Genomic DNA, 14689 nt, shown 5'->3' on the forward strand with positions numbered 1-14689 from the left:
TCGAAGGACACCAGAGACAAAATTGTAGACCTGCACCAGGCTGGGAAGACTGAATCTGCTATAGGTAAAACGCTTGGTGTAAAGAAATCAACTGTGGGAGCAATTATTTTTAAAAATGGAAGACATACAAGACAACTGATAATCTCCCTCGATCTGGGGCTTCATGCAAGATCTCACCCCATGGCACCAAAAGGATAACAAGAACGGTGAGCAAAAATCCCAGAACCACGCGGGGGGACCTAGTGAATGACCTACAGAGAGCTGGGACCACAGTAACAAAGACTACTATCAGTAACACAATGCGCCGCCAGGGACTCAAATCCTGCACTGCCAGACGTGTCCCCCTGATGAAGAAAGTACACATCCAAGCTCGTCTGCGGTTCGCTAGGGAGCATTTGGATGATCCAGAAGAGGACTGGGAGAATGTGTTATGGTCAGATGAAACCAAAATAGAATTTTTTGGTAGAAACACAGGTTCGCGTATTTGGAGGAGAAAGAATACTGAATTGCATCCGAAGAACGCCATACCCACTGTGAAGCATGGGTTTGGAAACATCATGCTTTGGGGCTGTTTTTCTACAAAGGGATCAGGACGACTGATCTGTGTAAAGGAAAGAATGAATGGGGCTATGTATCGAGAGATTTTGAGTGAAAATCTCCTTCCATCAGCAAGGCTATTGAAGATGAGACGTAGCTGGGTCTTTCAGCATGACAATGATCCCAAACACACAGCCAGGGCAACAAAGGAGTGGCTTCGTAAGTAGCATTTCAAGGGCCTAGCCAGTCTCCAGATCTCAACCCCATAGAAAATCTGTGGAGGGAGTTGAATGTCCGTGTTACCCAACGACAGCCCCAAAACATCGTTGGTCTCGAGGAGATCTGCATTTAGGAATGGGCCAAAATACCAGCAACAGTGTGTGAAAAGCTTGTGAAGAGTTACAGAAAACATTTGGCCTCCGTTATTGCCAACAAAGGGTACATAACAAAGTATTGAGATGAACTTTTGGTATTAACCAAATACTTATTTTCCACTATGATTTGCAAATAAATTCTTTAAAAATCAAACAATGTTATTTTCTGTTTTTTTTTTCCACATTCTCTCTCTCATGGTTGAGGTTTACCCATGTTGACAATTACAGGCCTGTCGAATATTTTCAAGTGGGAGAACTTGCACAATTAGTGGTTGACTAAATACTTATTTGCCCCACTGTATGTATGTATATATGCAATGTTTATGTTGCTAGAGTCATACTCTCGAAGCTCGGCAGCGTAACCATGTGACATCACCGCCCTGTGACGTCAGCAACAATGGCGACCTACTAGTTAAACTAAGTTTACAAATTGTATAAAACGAAAACATCAGGAGGGGTTTCAATATCAAATTATTTTAACTCATAATAACATGTATCTTTTAAGAACTACAAGTTTTTCTATCCGTGGATTCCTTTAAAAACATGAGCTTTGCCTTAAAAATTTAATGCACAGGAAGTGTGCCATTTTGGTTTGAAGTTTTCATCATCACCTTGTGTGCCTTGAAGATTTTTTTTAGGCTTCGTATTCCAAATGTGCAACGATACCAAATACTATACGGTAAATGACACTACATGGGTGTGAGTAGGAGATCTCTGAAGCAGCTGAGTGTGGTTGAAACCTGACTAACTTGCTCCCGGACATGATAAAGGGTTACCAGGTTTGTCGCGCTTTGCAGGTATTTCAGCGTCTTGCAGCATTGCCTCCTCTGTAGTTTGATCAACTGCATACACGTGCAAAGATGAGCTCGGTGGGCAACAACTCAGGTGAGTCAAAAATAATCGTTTCTAATATCCTGAAATTACTTTTCAGAACATAAAACTGATTGGTTTTGCCTCCCAAAATAATAGACTGCTTATGCAAATGTGTATTTTCATGGTATTGACAATGTTTATTCAAATTTTAATGTGCACATTTTATGGGATTTACAATGTTTTAATTTTGAATATTCACCTCATTGACTTAACATTACTCTAACATTATTGTGTGCATGAACTGGATTCGTACAAAAACTTTAAATAAATGTAGCAAAAACGAAAATGACTGAACTGCTGCAAGAAAAGCGTACCAGGCCACTAAGAGGACTGGCAGAAATTGGCGTTGATCGTATGACGTGCAACTCCTTTGTTGTTCTTTGTAAAAATATTTTTTCATATATTTAAAAAATATATATATATATTCTATTTATTTTTAGATGTGCAACTTTTTTTCAAATTTATTGTTTTTAAATTATATAAATAAAAAACAAGAAATATTGACTATAAATATTTTTCTCATTTATTTAATCAATTTATCTGCTGTTAGACGTGCAAAAAATGTATTTTTCATTTTTCTAAGATTTATTTTAGGCATGCAAGTCTAAATTTGAACTTTTCCATGTACTACTATGAAGAACAGACATGAAAATATTGCCAAAGTAATATTTTCCTTTATTGTTTGACGTTTGGCTCTTTTGAAAATGTTATTTATTTATAATATATATATATATACTTTTTTATATAGACATACAACTTTAATTTGAACTTGCCCTTGTACGACTTTTAAGCCCAAACATGAAAATGTTGCCAAATAAATATTTTACATCTGTATTGTTCTAATTTATTTATTAATTATAGTGTGGCTATTTTTAAAAACAGATATATATATTTATGTTTTTAGACTTGTATCTCAAAGCCTGGACTTTCCCAAGTAACTATCTTATTTCCTGCACTAATTAATTTCACATGCAACTCTCTCCCAAAATGTATTTATTGTTTTTTTTTCAACTTATTTTTTCTTTTATACTGGACTGTCTCAGGAAATTAGAATACACAATATTCTAATTTTCTGAGACAGTCCTGTATATTGTTCTATGTAAAGGACGTCAGCCAAGGTCGGCCCCCCACATTTTTACCACGCCAAATCTGGTCCCCTTTGCAAAAAGTTTGGACACCCCTGCTTTAAATGGTGGATTAATGTACAGGACTGTCTCAGAAAATTAGAATATTGTGTATACTAATTTTCTGAGACAGTCCAGTATGTGCGACTCTAAATTTGGACTTTCACATGCACTGTAATAAAACAGGAATATTTCCAAAGACAATAAATTGCAATCACCTCAGCTGACTTGCAACATTTGCAACATGAGCAGGCTTGTTTTGCGGTCTAGCAAGAAGAAAAAGCACAACAACAAAAAAAATGAAAAGACACTAGATGATTGCTACTCAATGCTTACCATTAACCTTAGCTCTTGGGACAACTCCAAGTTCACATTCCGGGTCGGAAATGGCATAGGGGTGCGCCCTTAATTGCGCTTACAACAAGAAAAAGTTATTAACTCATTGGCTGCCAGCTGTAATCTATTCTTTTTCTCTCTCCTCATTGGCTGCCATTGACAGTTCTAGATGTCCAATCAACTTCAAATGGATTGGATGTCTACTAGTGATAAACTCATTTCAATTCACGTCATAAGCAAGGAAAGACATGTCATCGCCCCCCTAAGGACGGCCATGTTGGTTGGGGCGATTTTCCCATCAGAGTCAATGCGTTGACATTCAAATTAAGTTATATGACGAGATTATTTCTCAACTGATTTTTAAAAGATTATTTCATCAATGTCAAAGCATCTGCTAATAACTTACTAGCTGCCGTTGACGATGCTAGACGTCCAGTCCATTTGAAGTGGGAGGTTGGCAGTGGATGACCGAAGGCCTCAAAATCAACAGCAAGTGACCCGGAATGCCCCAAAATTAGCAATAATTGACCCAAAATGAACAGGAGGTCACCTGGGACTGTTGCAAAATCAACAAGAAGAGATATGGAAAGGCCCCAAAATCCACACAAAGTGACCCAAAATGAATAGAAGCCACCTGGGATTGTCGCAAAATCAACAAGAAGTTACCCAAAATCAACAAGAAGTAATACAGAAAGGCCTCAAAATCAACACGAAGTGATATGGAGAGGTCCCAAAATCAACAGGAAGTTACCTGCAAAAGCTCCAAAATCAACAGCAAGTGAGCCGAGAATACCCCAAAATCAGCAGGATCTGACCTAAACAGGAACTCACCTGGGAATGTCGCAAAATCGACAGAAAGTGAACTGAAAATCAACAGGAAGTGATCCAAAATGAAAAGGTAGTTACTCAGAAATGACCCAAAATTAATAGGAAGTGACCTGGGAATGAATGTTCCAAAATCAATAATAAGTACACCTAAATGAACAGGAAGTGTCCCGTTAAATGTCCTAAAATCAACTGGATGTGACTCAGTATTGCGCCAAAAATAACATTGAAGTGAGCCAAAAACCAACAGAAAGTGACATGTACAGTAAGTTCTCCAAAACAAAAAATAGTTACTCAAAATGTACAGGAAGTGACCTGGGAATGTTCCAAAATCAATACAAAGTGACCCAAAATGAACAGGAGTTGACCCGTAAATGTCCTCAAATGAACAAATTTGCTGTCAGTGATGGCCGGTGACAAGAAGTGACATAAAATAATCAGAGAGTGATCCAGAAATGCCCCAAAATTAACAGCAAATGACCCGGGAATGAGTGCTCCAAAATCAATAGAAAGTGATCCGGAAATGCCCTAAAATGAACTCGAAGTGACTTTGTATTGCACCAAAATGAACAAGTGACCCTAAAATCTATAGAAAGTGGCTTGCAAGTTCTCCCAAACAACAGATAGTGACAGTAGTAATGTCCCAAAATTAAAACAAAGTGACCCAAATTCAACAGTATATGCCCTCAAATGAACTAATTGGCTGTCAATGATAGCCATAGACGTCAAATTAATTTTAAATGAGAGGGTTGGCAGCGGGTGAACAATGGTTCATTAACTCGCTGCCACCCTCCCAGTTCAAATGGATCGAATGTCTACTAGCGATACTAGTCAGTAAATTGTTTCAATGCTTAGCAGCAGGATGATTACATGCTGTGTTACTGTACGTCTATCATCTACATTAGCACTGAAAAAGTTAACCATGAAAGTGGGAAACTAACAAATTTTGTTGTGTTCATTTGCGTCAGTTTTTAAGGGCGTGGACGTCCACACCATGAGCAACCACTTCTCGCATCATACCAGCGAGCTTCCTCTTGATCAGCTGATTGTCCGCCGAGGACAGTCCTTCAAGGTCACTTTGAACTTGACTAAGCCCTTCAAAAAAGGCGTTGATTCTCTCACCCTCGTCGCTTCCACTGGAGGTAAGCGTGACTCCACTACATTCTGTGCATAATATACTGTAAATTAGGACTGACGATTCACCCACTAATCAACAACTAATTGATTTTTTTAACCCTCTTGAGCATAAATGTTTATTTGTGTTGTATTTTTTTAACAAAAAAACCCCAGTAAATATGATATTTGATATATATTTTTAAGGATTTTAAATAAATAAAAAAACAAAAAAAAACACCAACAGTCTTATGCATTTTTTAAAAATTGTTTTTCAATTCTTGCATTTTTATTTATTTGAAAAAAAGAGAAAAAACAGAATATCATTATGAGTAATAGAATAGTAATTAATTTTTCCAGTGTGCACATTCTTTTTAAAATAAAAAAGGAACTCCATGAATATATGTATTTAATTTTGTCTATTTTTAAAAATATTTTAAACAAGAACAAAGTAACGTTGTTCCTTCATTTTTATTTGTTATTTTAAATTGTTTTTTTTTTTTTTAATACCGGTATTTTATTTTTATCTAATTCAAATAAAATAGAGCGGTCAACACCTTTTTTCATTTTTATAAGTTCTACTTATTTATTTTTTTTCTAAATTAAAATACAAAAAGAAAACACAGTAATTTGCATTTTAAGATACATATATATATTTTTTTGGTTTGTTTGTTTAAATAAAACAATACAAATACTGTAAGAAACCATTTTCCATTAGTTTTCATTTTACTTTATTTTTATTTCATTAAAATAAAATAGAATAGTATTAATAGAATAGTAAATATCTTATGTTTTAGTTTTTAATACTATTATTGTGTATTTTTTCAACTTTATTCTTAATAAAAAAAAAAAAAACACAGTAGCCTAATTTTGTTATATATATATATATGTATATATATATATATATATATATATATATATATATATATATATATATATATAAAATAATTGTTATTATTACTATTCATTTTTAAGACCTATTTTATATGTTAATCTCTATTAATAACTCATTTTTGTATATTTTTTAATAAAAAAATGTTTTAAATAACACTCAATGCAAATAAAAGTTAAAAAAGTACGAGTAAACTAGTAAAGTAAAAAACAGTATTCCCTTATTTTTAATTCATTTGTATTTCATTGAATAATACAAAAAAGAATATTTTTAGAATAAGAATTAGTATCAGTAAAGAAGTAAATAGTAAATAATGAGAATGTTTTATTCATTTTTTTTTGTCTCATTAAAACAACGACAACAAAAATCCTTGATGTATTTATATATTTATTTTTTAAATTGAGCAAATTTCCTTCAGGCAAACATGCTTCGGAGGAGAACGGCACCTCATGTCGCTTCGGCATCCCTGACCCGACAGGCGGACGGTCCTCCGCCAAAGCGGTGTGGAAGGCCACACTGGACAGCGGCTCCACCTCCTCCTCCCTGGCTGTGCTCATCACGCCCCCTCCTGATGCCCCCGTTGGCAAGTACACTCTCAATGGCTTGCTGTGGGGCGAGGATAAGACGTTGGCCACCTTCATGCTCCTCTTCAACCCCTGGTTCTCGGGTATGTTCCTCAACAATCTTGCGGCCCCTTACTTGTTATCTTCATACCTAAGTGCTTGTATGGACCTTTTTTAAACTTTTATTGACTCACTCGTGTGACATCCAATCATCCTTATGTTAATCCAGCACATTTGAAGCGGGAGGTTGGCAGCGAATGTTCATTCACTGCCATCCCTCCCGCTTCAAATTGATTGGACGTGTAGTACTATAATTTGCAGCCACCGAAGAAATAGCAGATGCTTTTACATTGATGAAATAATATTTTTGAGAAATACTTATAGTCTGGTGCGCCTTATAGTCAGAAAATTATGGTACTTAAGTAAAAGTAAAAGTATCTAAGAATTTACTCAAGTGAAAGTACAAAAGTACTGCTTTAACATTTACCTTTTAACATTTACCTTACAAGTAAAAATATTTTCTCTGATGCAAATATGTGATTATATATATGTATGTACGTATTTACAGTGGGGCAAATAAGTATTTAGTCAACCACTAATTGTGCAAGTTCTCCCACTTGAAAATAATAGAGAGGCCTGTAATTGTCAACATGGGTAAACCTCAACCATGAGAGACAGAATGTGCGGGAAAAAAGTAGAAAATCACATTGTTTGATTTTTAGATAATTTATTTGCAAATCATGGTGGAAAATAAGTATTTGGTCAATACCAAAAGTTCATCTCAATACTTTGTTATGTACCCTTTGTTGGCAATAACGGAGGCCAAACGTTTTCTGTAACTCTTCACAACCTTTTCACGCACTGTTCCTGGTATTTTGGCCCATTCCTCCATGCAGATCTCCTCTAGAGCAGTGATGTTTTGGGGCTGTCGTTGGGCAACACGGACTTTCAACTCCCTCCGCAGATTTTCTATGGGGTTGAGACCTGGAGACTGGCTAGGCCACTCCAGGACCTTGAAATGCTTCTTACAAAGCCACTCCTTTGTTGCCCTTGCTGTGTGTTTGTAATCATTGTCATGCTGACAGACCCAGCCACGTCTCATCTTCAATGCCCTTGCTGATGGAAGGAGATTTTCACTCAAAATCTCTCGATACATGGCCCCATTCATTCTTTCCTTTACACCAGGGGTGTCCAAAGTTTTTGCAAACGGGGCCAGATTTGGTGTGGTAAAAATGTGGGTGGCCGACCTTGGCTGACGTCCTTTACCTAAAACAATATATTTAAGCAAATTTTAGCAAGCCATTCTTTGTTTCACATTTGCTTTTTTTTTTTTTTTTTTTTTTTTTTTAATTAATAATTTCAACAGTTTCGCAACTAGCCTTTGTGGCGTTCTCTTTCGATTCTCGGGCTCTTGCGAAATACTGCTGCTGTGAAATTAAACTAGCTTCAAGTTGCTTCAATTTCTTGCTACGTATCTTCCATGTAATCTTGTCGTACATGTCAGCGTGTCTTGTTTGGTAATATCGCCTCATATTGAACTCTTTAAAAACAGCGACTGTCTCTTTGCAAATGAGGCAGACACAGTTCTTGCGTATTTTAGTGAAGAAATAGTCCAATTTCCACCTATCCTTGAAGCGCCGGCCGTTGCAGTCAACTTTGTTTTTTGTTGATTGTCGTCATTTTACAAAATTGGGAGTAAAGGGTCACGTGGTAATGTTGTTTAGAGTGCTGCTGCCTTATAGTGGGTAAATGAGGAGCAGCATTTAGTGTTAAGCTAGTTCTTAGTTTTTAGTTAAGCTACTTCATATTCTTGTAGGAGTATTGCTGACCAATTTATTAAATCTGTGTGCGGGCCAGACGTTATTGATTTTATGACAGAGGCTGGGGGCCGGATGAAATTTGGCCACGGGCCGCATTTGGCCCCCGGGCCGGACTTTGGACATGTCTGCCTTACACAGATCAGTCGTCCTGGTCCCTTTGCAGAAAAACAGCCCCAAAGCATGATGTTTCCACCCCCATGCTTCACAGTGGGTATGGTGTAATTCAGTATTCTTTTTCCTCCAAACAAGAGAACCTGTGTTTCTACCAAAAAGTTTTATTTTTGTTTCATCTGACCATAACACATTCTCCCAGTCCTCTTCTGGATCATCCAAATGCTCTCTAGCGAACCGCAGACGGGCCTGGACGTGTACTTTCTTCAGCAGGGGGACACGTCGAGCAGTGCAGGATTTGAGTCCCTGGCGGCGCATTGTGTTACTGATAGTAGCCTTTGTTACTGTGGTCCCAGCTCTCTGTAGGTCATTCACTAGGTCCCCCCGTGTGAAGAAAATGTTTGGCCTCCATTATTGCCAACAAAGGGTACATAACTAAGTATTGAGATGAACTTTTGGTATTGACCAAATACTTATTTTCCACCATGATTTGCAAATAAATTCTTTAAAAATCAAACAATGTGATTTTCTTTTTTTCCCCCACATTCTGTCTCTCATGGTTGAGGTTTACCCATGTTGACAATTACAGGTCTCTCTAATATTTTCAAGTGGGAGAACTTGCTCAATTAGTGGTTGACTAAATACTTATTTGCACCACTCTATGTCTAGCTCACATCTTCTATATCCATTCAGAAGTGAGATAATTTGCCGGATGACACTAAATGACATCTGTCATAAACATTCATTCATGCTCGTGACAGTGTCATATCATAATATAAGGGTCTTATGACAGTCTTATGACATCGCTGTCAAATAAAGTGTTACCAGTTAATATCTTTTGGTGTACTATAAATAGCCCAATTTACAGTGAGGACATCTGCGGCGTACAGTCCAGTGCAGCTTATCTATGAACAAATGCCGTTTTCTTGTCAAATTTGGTGGGTGGTGACTTATTGTCTGGTGCGCCTTATAGTCCGAAAATTAGTTAAAGTTAAAAAGTTAAAGTACAAAAGTACTTGCTTTAACATTTACCTTACAAGTAAATTTTTTTTCTCTGATGCAAAAATGTGATATATATACATTATATATTTGTGTGTATATATGTATATATATATATACCAGTATATTTGTATGTATAGAGATCTGAGCCAATATTCAAATAAAGAACCAGAAAATATATTGACTGCTCACGTTTATGTAAAACTGAAGAATGAAAAAACAAGCAATGAATTTGAGTGCACTGTAAAGAAGAAGTTCAAAAAACTCCAAATCCAACCTAACCAATATCTCCTGACAAAATGATTAATGGAACGCTTAATGGTGGATTGTAACAACTATCAGGTGCATGTCCCCACCTACTGTACAAGAGTGTGCAGCACCCATCTGAAGGTGCGCTACTTTCACAGTTTGTTTTTAATGGTCAATATCTTCTTCACCTGCCCAATCTTGCTTGTACTCGTGTTGCTGCCTCTACTGCTCAGTTACGGTATAGCTGTATGGCCTTATCGATTGGGCCAGCCATGTTAGTAGGGGCAAAGAAAGGTCTTTTCATGCTTCTGCCGTGAAGTGAAATGAGTTTATTACTAATCGACGTCAATCCATTCGAAGTGGGAGGGTAGCAGTGAAGGAACCTTTGTCCAGTTGCTGCTATCCCTCCCACTTCAAATTGATTGGACATCTATTCACAATGAGTTAAAGGAATGCCTTACCAACCTATGATAGCAATGACTTTACGTTTAAGTGAGTATGCAGTAATTTATTTCTTTATTATAAAATCACGGTATCGGTACAGTATCCGACAGTACACACAGCCGGAATCTGTATGAGGAGCCAAACAATGGTTTCGATGCAACACTAATTGTTGTCCTACCGTTTGTAGTACGTTAACAGCATATGCTATTTGCGGTCCACGCAGGTGACGCTGTCTTTATGTCAGATGAGCAGGAGAGACGAGAGTATGTGCTGAATGAACACGGAGTCATCTTCAGAGGAAGTTCAGATTACATATCACCTTTGACCTGGGACTATGGACATGTATGAAAAGCACACTTGCACTATAAAATAAATGATTAGTGTAATTTAAAGAATAAAGAATGTACCTTCGTTTTTAGTACACACTCCCAAAATCACCCTGAATGGGACCTAGCGGTACTCCTTTACTTTTCTTTCCTTCTTTTCCAGTTTGAAGATGATATGGTGGATATTTGCCTCCACATCCTGGATAACAATGTCAAGTACAAAAAGGACCCCGGCAGCGATCTGGCGGCCCGCTGCGACCCCGCTTATGTGGGCCGTGTGGTCAGTGCTATGGTAGGTTTCTCACTGTTGGAGGTGGCTGGACATTATTTGGATTAATGGATCATCTAAAATGATGAACTAATGGATGGTTCAATGCTAAAAATGGTCTAAATTCTCATTTTTTGAGCCTTTTACATGTAAATATTGTCTTATTCATGTTTTTACTTCTTTTTGGGTTTTATTCATTAAAATGTCTGTTGTTTTTTTCGTTTTGTTTTTTTTACTTTATAATGTACAGTATTTTTAGGGGAATAAAATGACTAAAAGAATATTTTAATTTTGACTTTTAGTTTAATTAAATGTAAAAAAAAAAAACGAAATATTTTCTTTAAAATGTTCTTTATTTTTCTATTTAATTTAATAATACAAAAAGCAATATGAAGATTATAAATGAATAACCTGAATATAGATGGATAAGTATTCTTTATTTAATAAATTATTTAACTTCATTTTATATATTTGTTATAAAATTACTTTGCATAAACAAAAGAAAAAACAAGAAATAATTTTCTTTTTTCATTTTGTATTTTTAATTGTATTGATTTATATACATTTTTCAAATAGAAATACCAAAAAGGGAAAAAAAGTAAATATTTTTTCACTGATATATTTTAAAACAAAAAAGGTCAAAAACGTACATATTTTTTTGTTATTTATTTGTTTGTTATTAAAGCGTTCTAAATAATAAACAACCCAAAAAAAAAGCAAATATTCTATTTTTATTTATTCATTTATATTCATTTTCACTAAACCAAAAATTTCAAATACAATACCAAAACAATAAAATATATTTTAAAAGAAAAAATATGCCTATTATATGATTTATGTATCCTGAATGAAATTAGATTCTCCTTGTAATGAATTAAAATCATATCTTTGCTTTTACTTTGGAAAACAATCATCTCCTCTTCCTTAATACTTAAAGCAAAACTTTACTTTTTCTATTGAAATTTCAGAGCAACAAAAATTGAGATTACACGCAGTGGGTTCAGAAATAATGTGTGATTTTCCTCGGCAGGTGAACAACTTTGACGATAGCGGCGTGTTGATGGGCAACTGGTCTGACTCTTACGCGGGCGGCTATTCGCCATCACACTGGAGCGGCAGCCACGACATCCTCAGCAAGTGGAAGAAGAGCGGAAGTCCGGTCAAGTATGGGCAATGCTGGGTCTTCGCCGGTGTCATGTGTTCGGGTAACGTCGCCATAGTCGTTGCTGTCTTTAGGCATTAGTGCTGTGTGATATGGAAAAAAAGTGGGGAAAAACTGAAATAAAACTGACCATGGCTGCAGCTATCGAATATTTTAGTAATCGAGTATTCTACTGAAAATTCCATCAATTAATCGAGTAATCCGATTTTTTTTTTTTTTTTTTTTTTTTTTTTAAGATAAAGAGCAATTTTAAATGTACATGAGAAAACGAGACATTTTACCTAATATTGAACCATTTTTATACAATCAATGTCTTTTTTTTAGATGTGCATTGTTGAAAACAGCCAACAATTGCATCTCAGATGTGACTAGGAAAAAAAAAAAAAAAATTCACCGCTTTCACTCAAAAAACTTATTTAAAAAATCCTATTTCTTACCAAAAAATGTTGTTATGCTTGATAGCTCACATCACATAATAGTTAGGTGTTTTTACCCCATGTTTCAATAGAATTTCCGTTTGTATCAAGCTACTTTTAAGTTCTAGCATAGACTTCATAATATATTGACGGGTCACGGGCCGATTCATAGGGGGCCTATCTCTGTCAAAGCTGACCGAGTGGAATCACAGACAAAGAGATTGTTTCGTTGAAAATTATTGTGAATAAATGCTTAAAGGCCTGAATTATTTATAGATATGGACGCAAAACAGTCCAGATTCTTGGTTAAAAGCAAAAAAAAAAAAAAAAAGCGTGCAGTTAGCATTTATTTTACGTAAATATTGCAAACTATGACGCTAGTCAGTAAGCAAATGTACCTTATGTAAAAAGAGCTTTTCCGGTGAAAATTCTTGTGGATAAATGCTTAAATCCCTGAATTCTTTATAGATATGGACGTAAAACAGTCTCAATTCTTTGTTAAAAGAGCAAATAACCGGGTAGTTAGCATTTATTTTACGTAAATATGTCGAAGTACGATGCTAGTCTGTTAGTCAATGTGGCGGCCAGTGTTGTCACAGACTACTTAAAAAAGTAATTTAATTATTGATTACTGATTACACCTCAAAAAAGTAATCTGGTTACTTTACTGATTACTTCATTATCAAAGTAACTAAGTTACTTTAAAAGTAATCTATCAGCTACTCTTTACCCATTTTTCTCCCTTTGCCGCCTCAACATAAGAATGACAACAGAAAAATGTCATCACATGTAATTGACTTTCCGATGATTGAATTTAAAGGGGAATATCAGAATTTCGCGCTAGCTTAGCCACTCCGGAGCCCTGAAACTAACAAATATCTGACAAACTGCTTGGAATTTGTTGAAATCAACTCCACCGACCAATTAAATCCCACTAACTCTAAGATTAAGCCTAATGTCAAAACTTTTGATTTTCGGGTTATGGTTAACAGCATATCAGTGCCAATGTAAAACAATGCAAACTGACTGCACAAACTTGCAAAGGTGGTGGCGGGTGCGGATGCGCGTGCACAACCCAGAAGTACTCCTCTCAACACACACGCGGTCAATTTGGCCACAAAACGTGGCGGCAACTAAGCACTTTACACTCAATCGGACTTAGAACACATCCCACAGATGCTAAATGAACACATCACATAAATGTGCAACACGCATATGACGTAAACAAAGCTTGCCAACTTGGAGCGATGAGCCCGTCGTTGCTATGGCAAAGCTACGAAACGGCCGCACATGTATGGGGTCCAACCTTTTGCTGATACCCTCCAGAATGAAGGAAAAATACTCACCTTCATTAATGGATATCCACAGATCAACATTCCCTCGCAACGTCTCAACACTCGGCTCAAATGTCCACCCGCCTGGCCCACGCCTTCAGTCCCACAACACATGTGATGCGAGACCAAAACAGGAAATAGCTAAGAGGTTGTCATGGAAACACGTACCGGGAACCTTTTGTTTTTGGCATTTTCTATTCAAAATGCTCTTCGTACATGACTACAATATTCTTCATTCTACATACGTTATGAGGCAATGAAAAAATAGTAACGCAGAGACACTAAGGAAACTAACTTTAATCAGATTACTGGTGTAGAAAAATGAACGCGTTGGATTACTCGTTACTGAAAAAAGTAATCAGACTGACAACACTGCCTGGGAATCACCCAAATAAATAGGCAGTGACTCAAACTCAACAGGAAATGACATGTAAGTGCCCTAAAAGGAACAGCAAGTGACCAGTAAATGCCCTGAAAATCGGATAGAACGACTGTGAACGCGCTGGTTTCAAATGAACGAACGTTCCCAGTCTAATTGGATTGGGTGTCGAGCACCGTCAATGCCGCCTTAGAGTTATTTGAGACACCATTATGGTGGAAGATTTTGGTAACAACTTGTTGGTTCCTTTTTATTTATTTTTTTAGACATTGACACCTTTTTAAAACGATCTCTCGATTCTTGGCAGGTGCATATCAATAACCTTTTGCTATACAAAGTATCACGATATATCACCATTTTGATATTTTGTCACACCCCAAGATATGAATGTAAAACAGTCTCGATTCTTTGTTAAAAAAGCAAAAGAACTGGGCAGTTAGTATTTATTCTACGCAAATATGTCGAAGAATGATACGAGTCTGTTAGACAATGTGGCGGCAGCCATACAACAAAGAGCTATTAATGTTGAAAATTCTTGTGAAAA

General features: G+C 36.4%; 1 protein-coding gene across 1 annotated transcript in view; it reads left to right on the forward strand.

Annotated features, from left to right (window-relative positions):
• The first annotated feature begins 1229 nt into the window (after positions 1-1229).
• The window catches only part of tgm8 (transglutaminase 8), a 36064-nt gene continuing 22604 nt past the window's right edge, over positions 1230-14689 (forward strand). The window contains exons 1-6 of the mRNA XM_057844853.1: positions 1230-1796; positions 5038-5211; positions 6493-6741; positions 10484-10602; positions 10750-10878; positions 11885-12059. Coding sequence (XP_057700836.1) covers positions 1772-1796; positions 5038-5211; positions 6493-6741; positions 10484-10602; positions 10750-10878; positions 11885-12059 — 871 coding nt within the window. The 5' untranslated portion in view covers positions 1230-1771. The remainder of the gene's footprint in view (positions 1797-5037; positions 5212-6492; positions 6742-10483; positions 10603-10749; positions 10879-11884; positions 12060-14689) is intronic.

The sequence above is a fragment of the Corythoichthys intestinalis genome, chromosome 9 (genome assembly GCF_030265065.1).
Source record: "Corythoichthys intestinalis isolate RoL2023-P3 chromosome 9, ASM3026506v1, whole genome shotgun sequence".
Taxonomy (NCBI): domain Eukaryota; kingdom Metazoa; phylum Chordata; class Actinopteri; order Syngnathiformes; family Syngnathidae; genus Corythoichthys; species Corythoichthys intestinalis.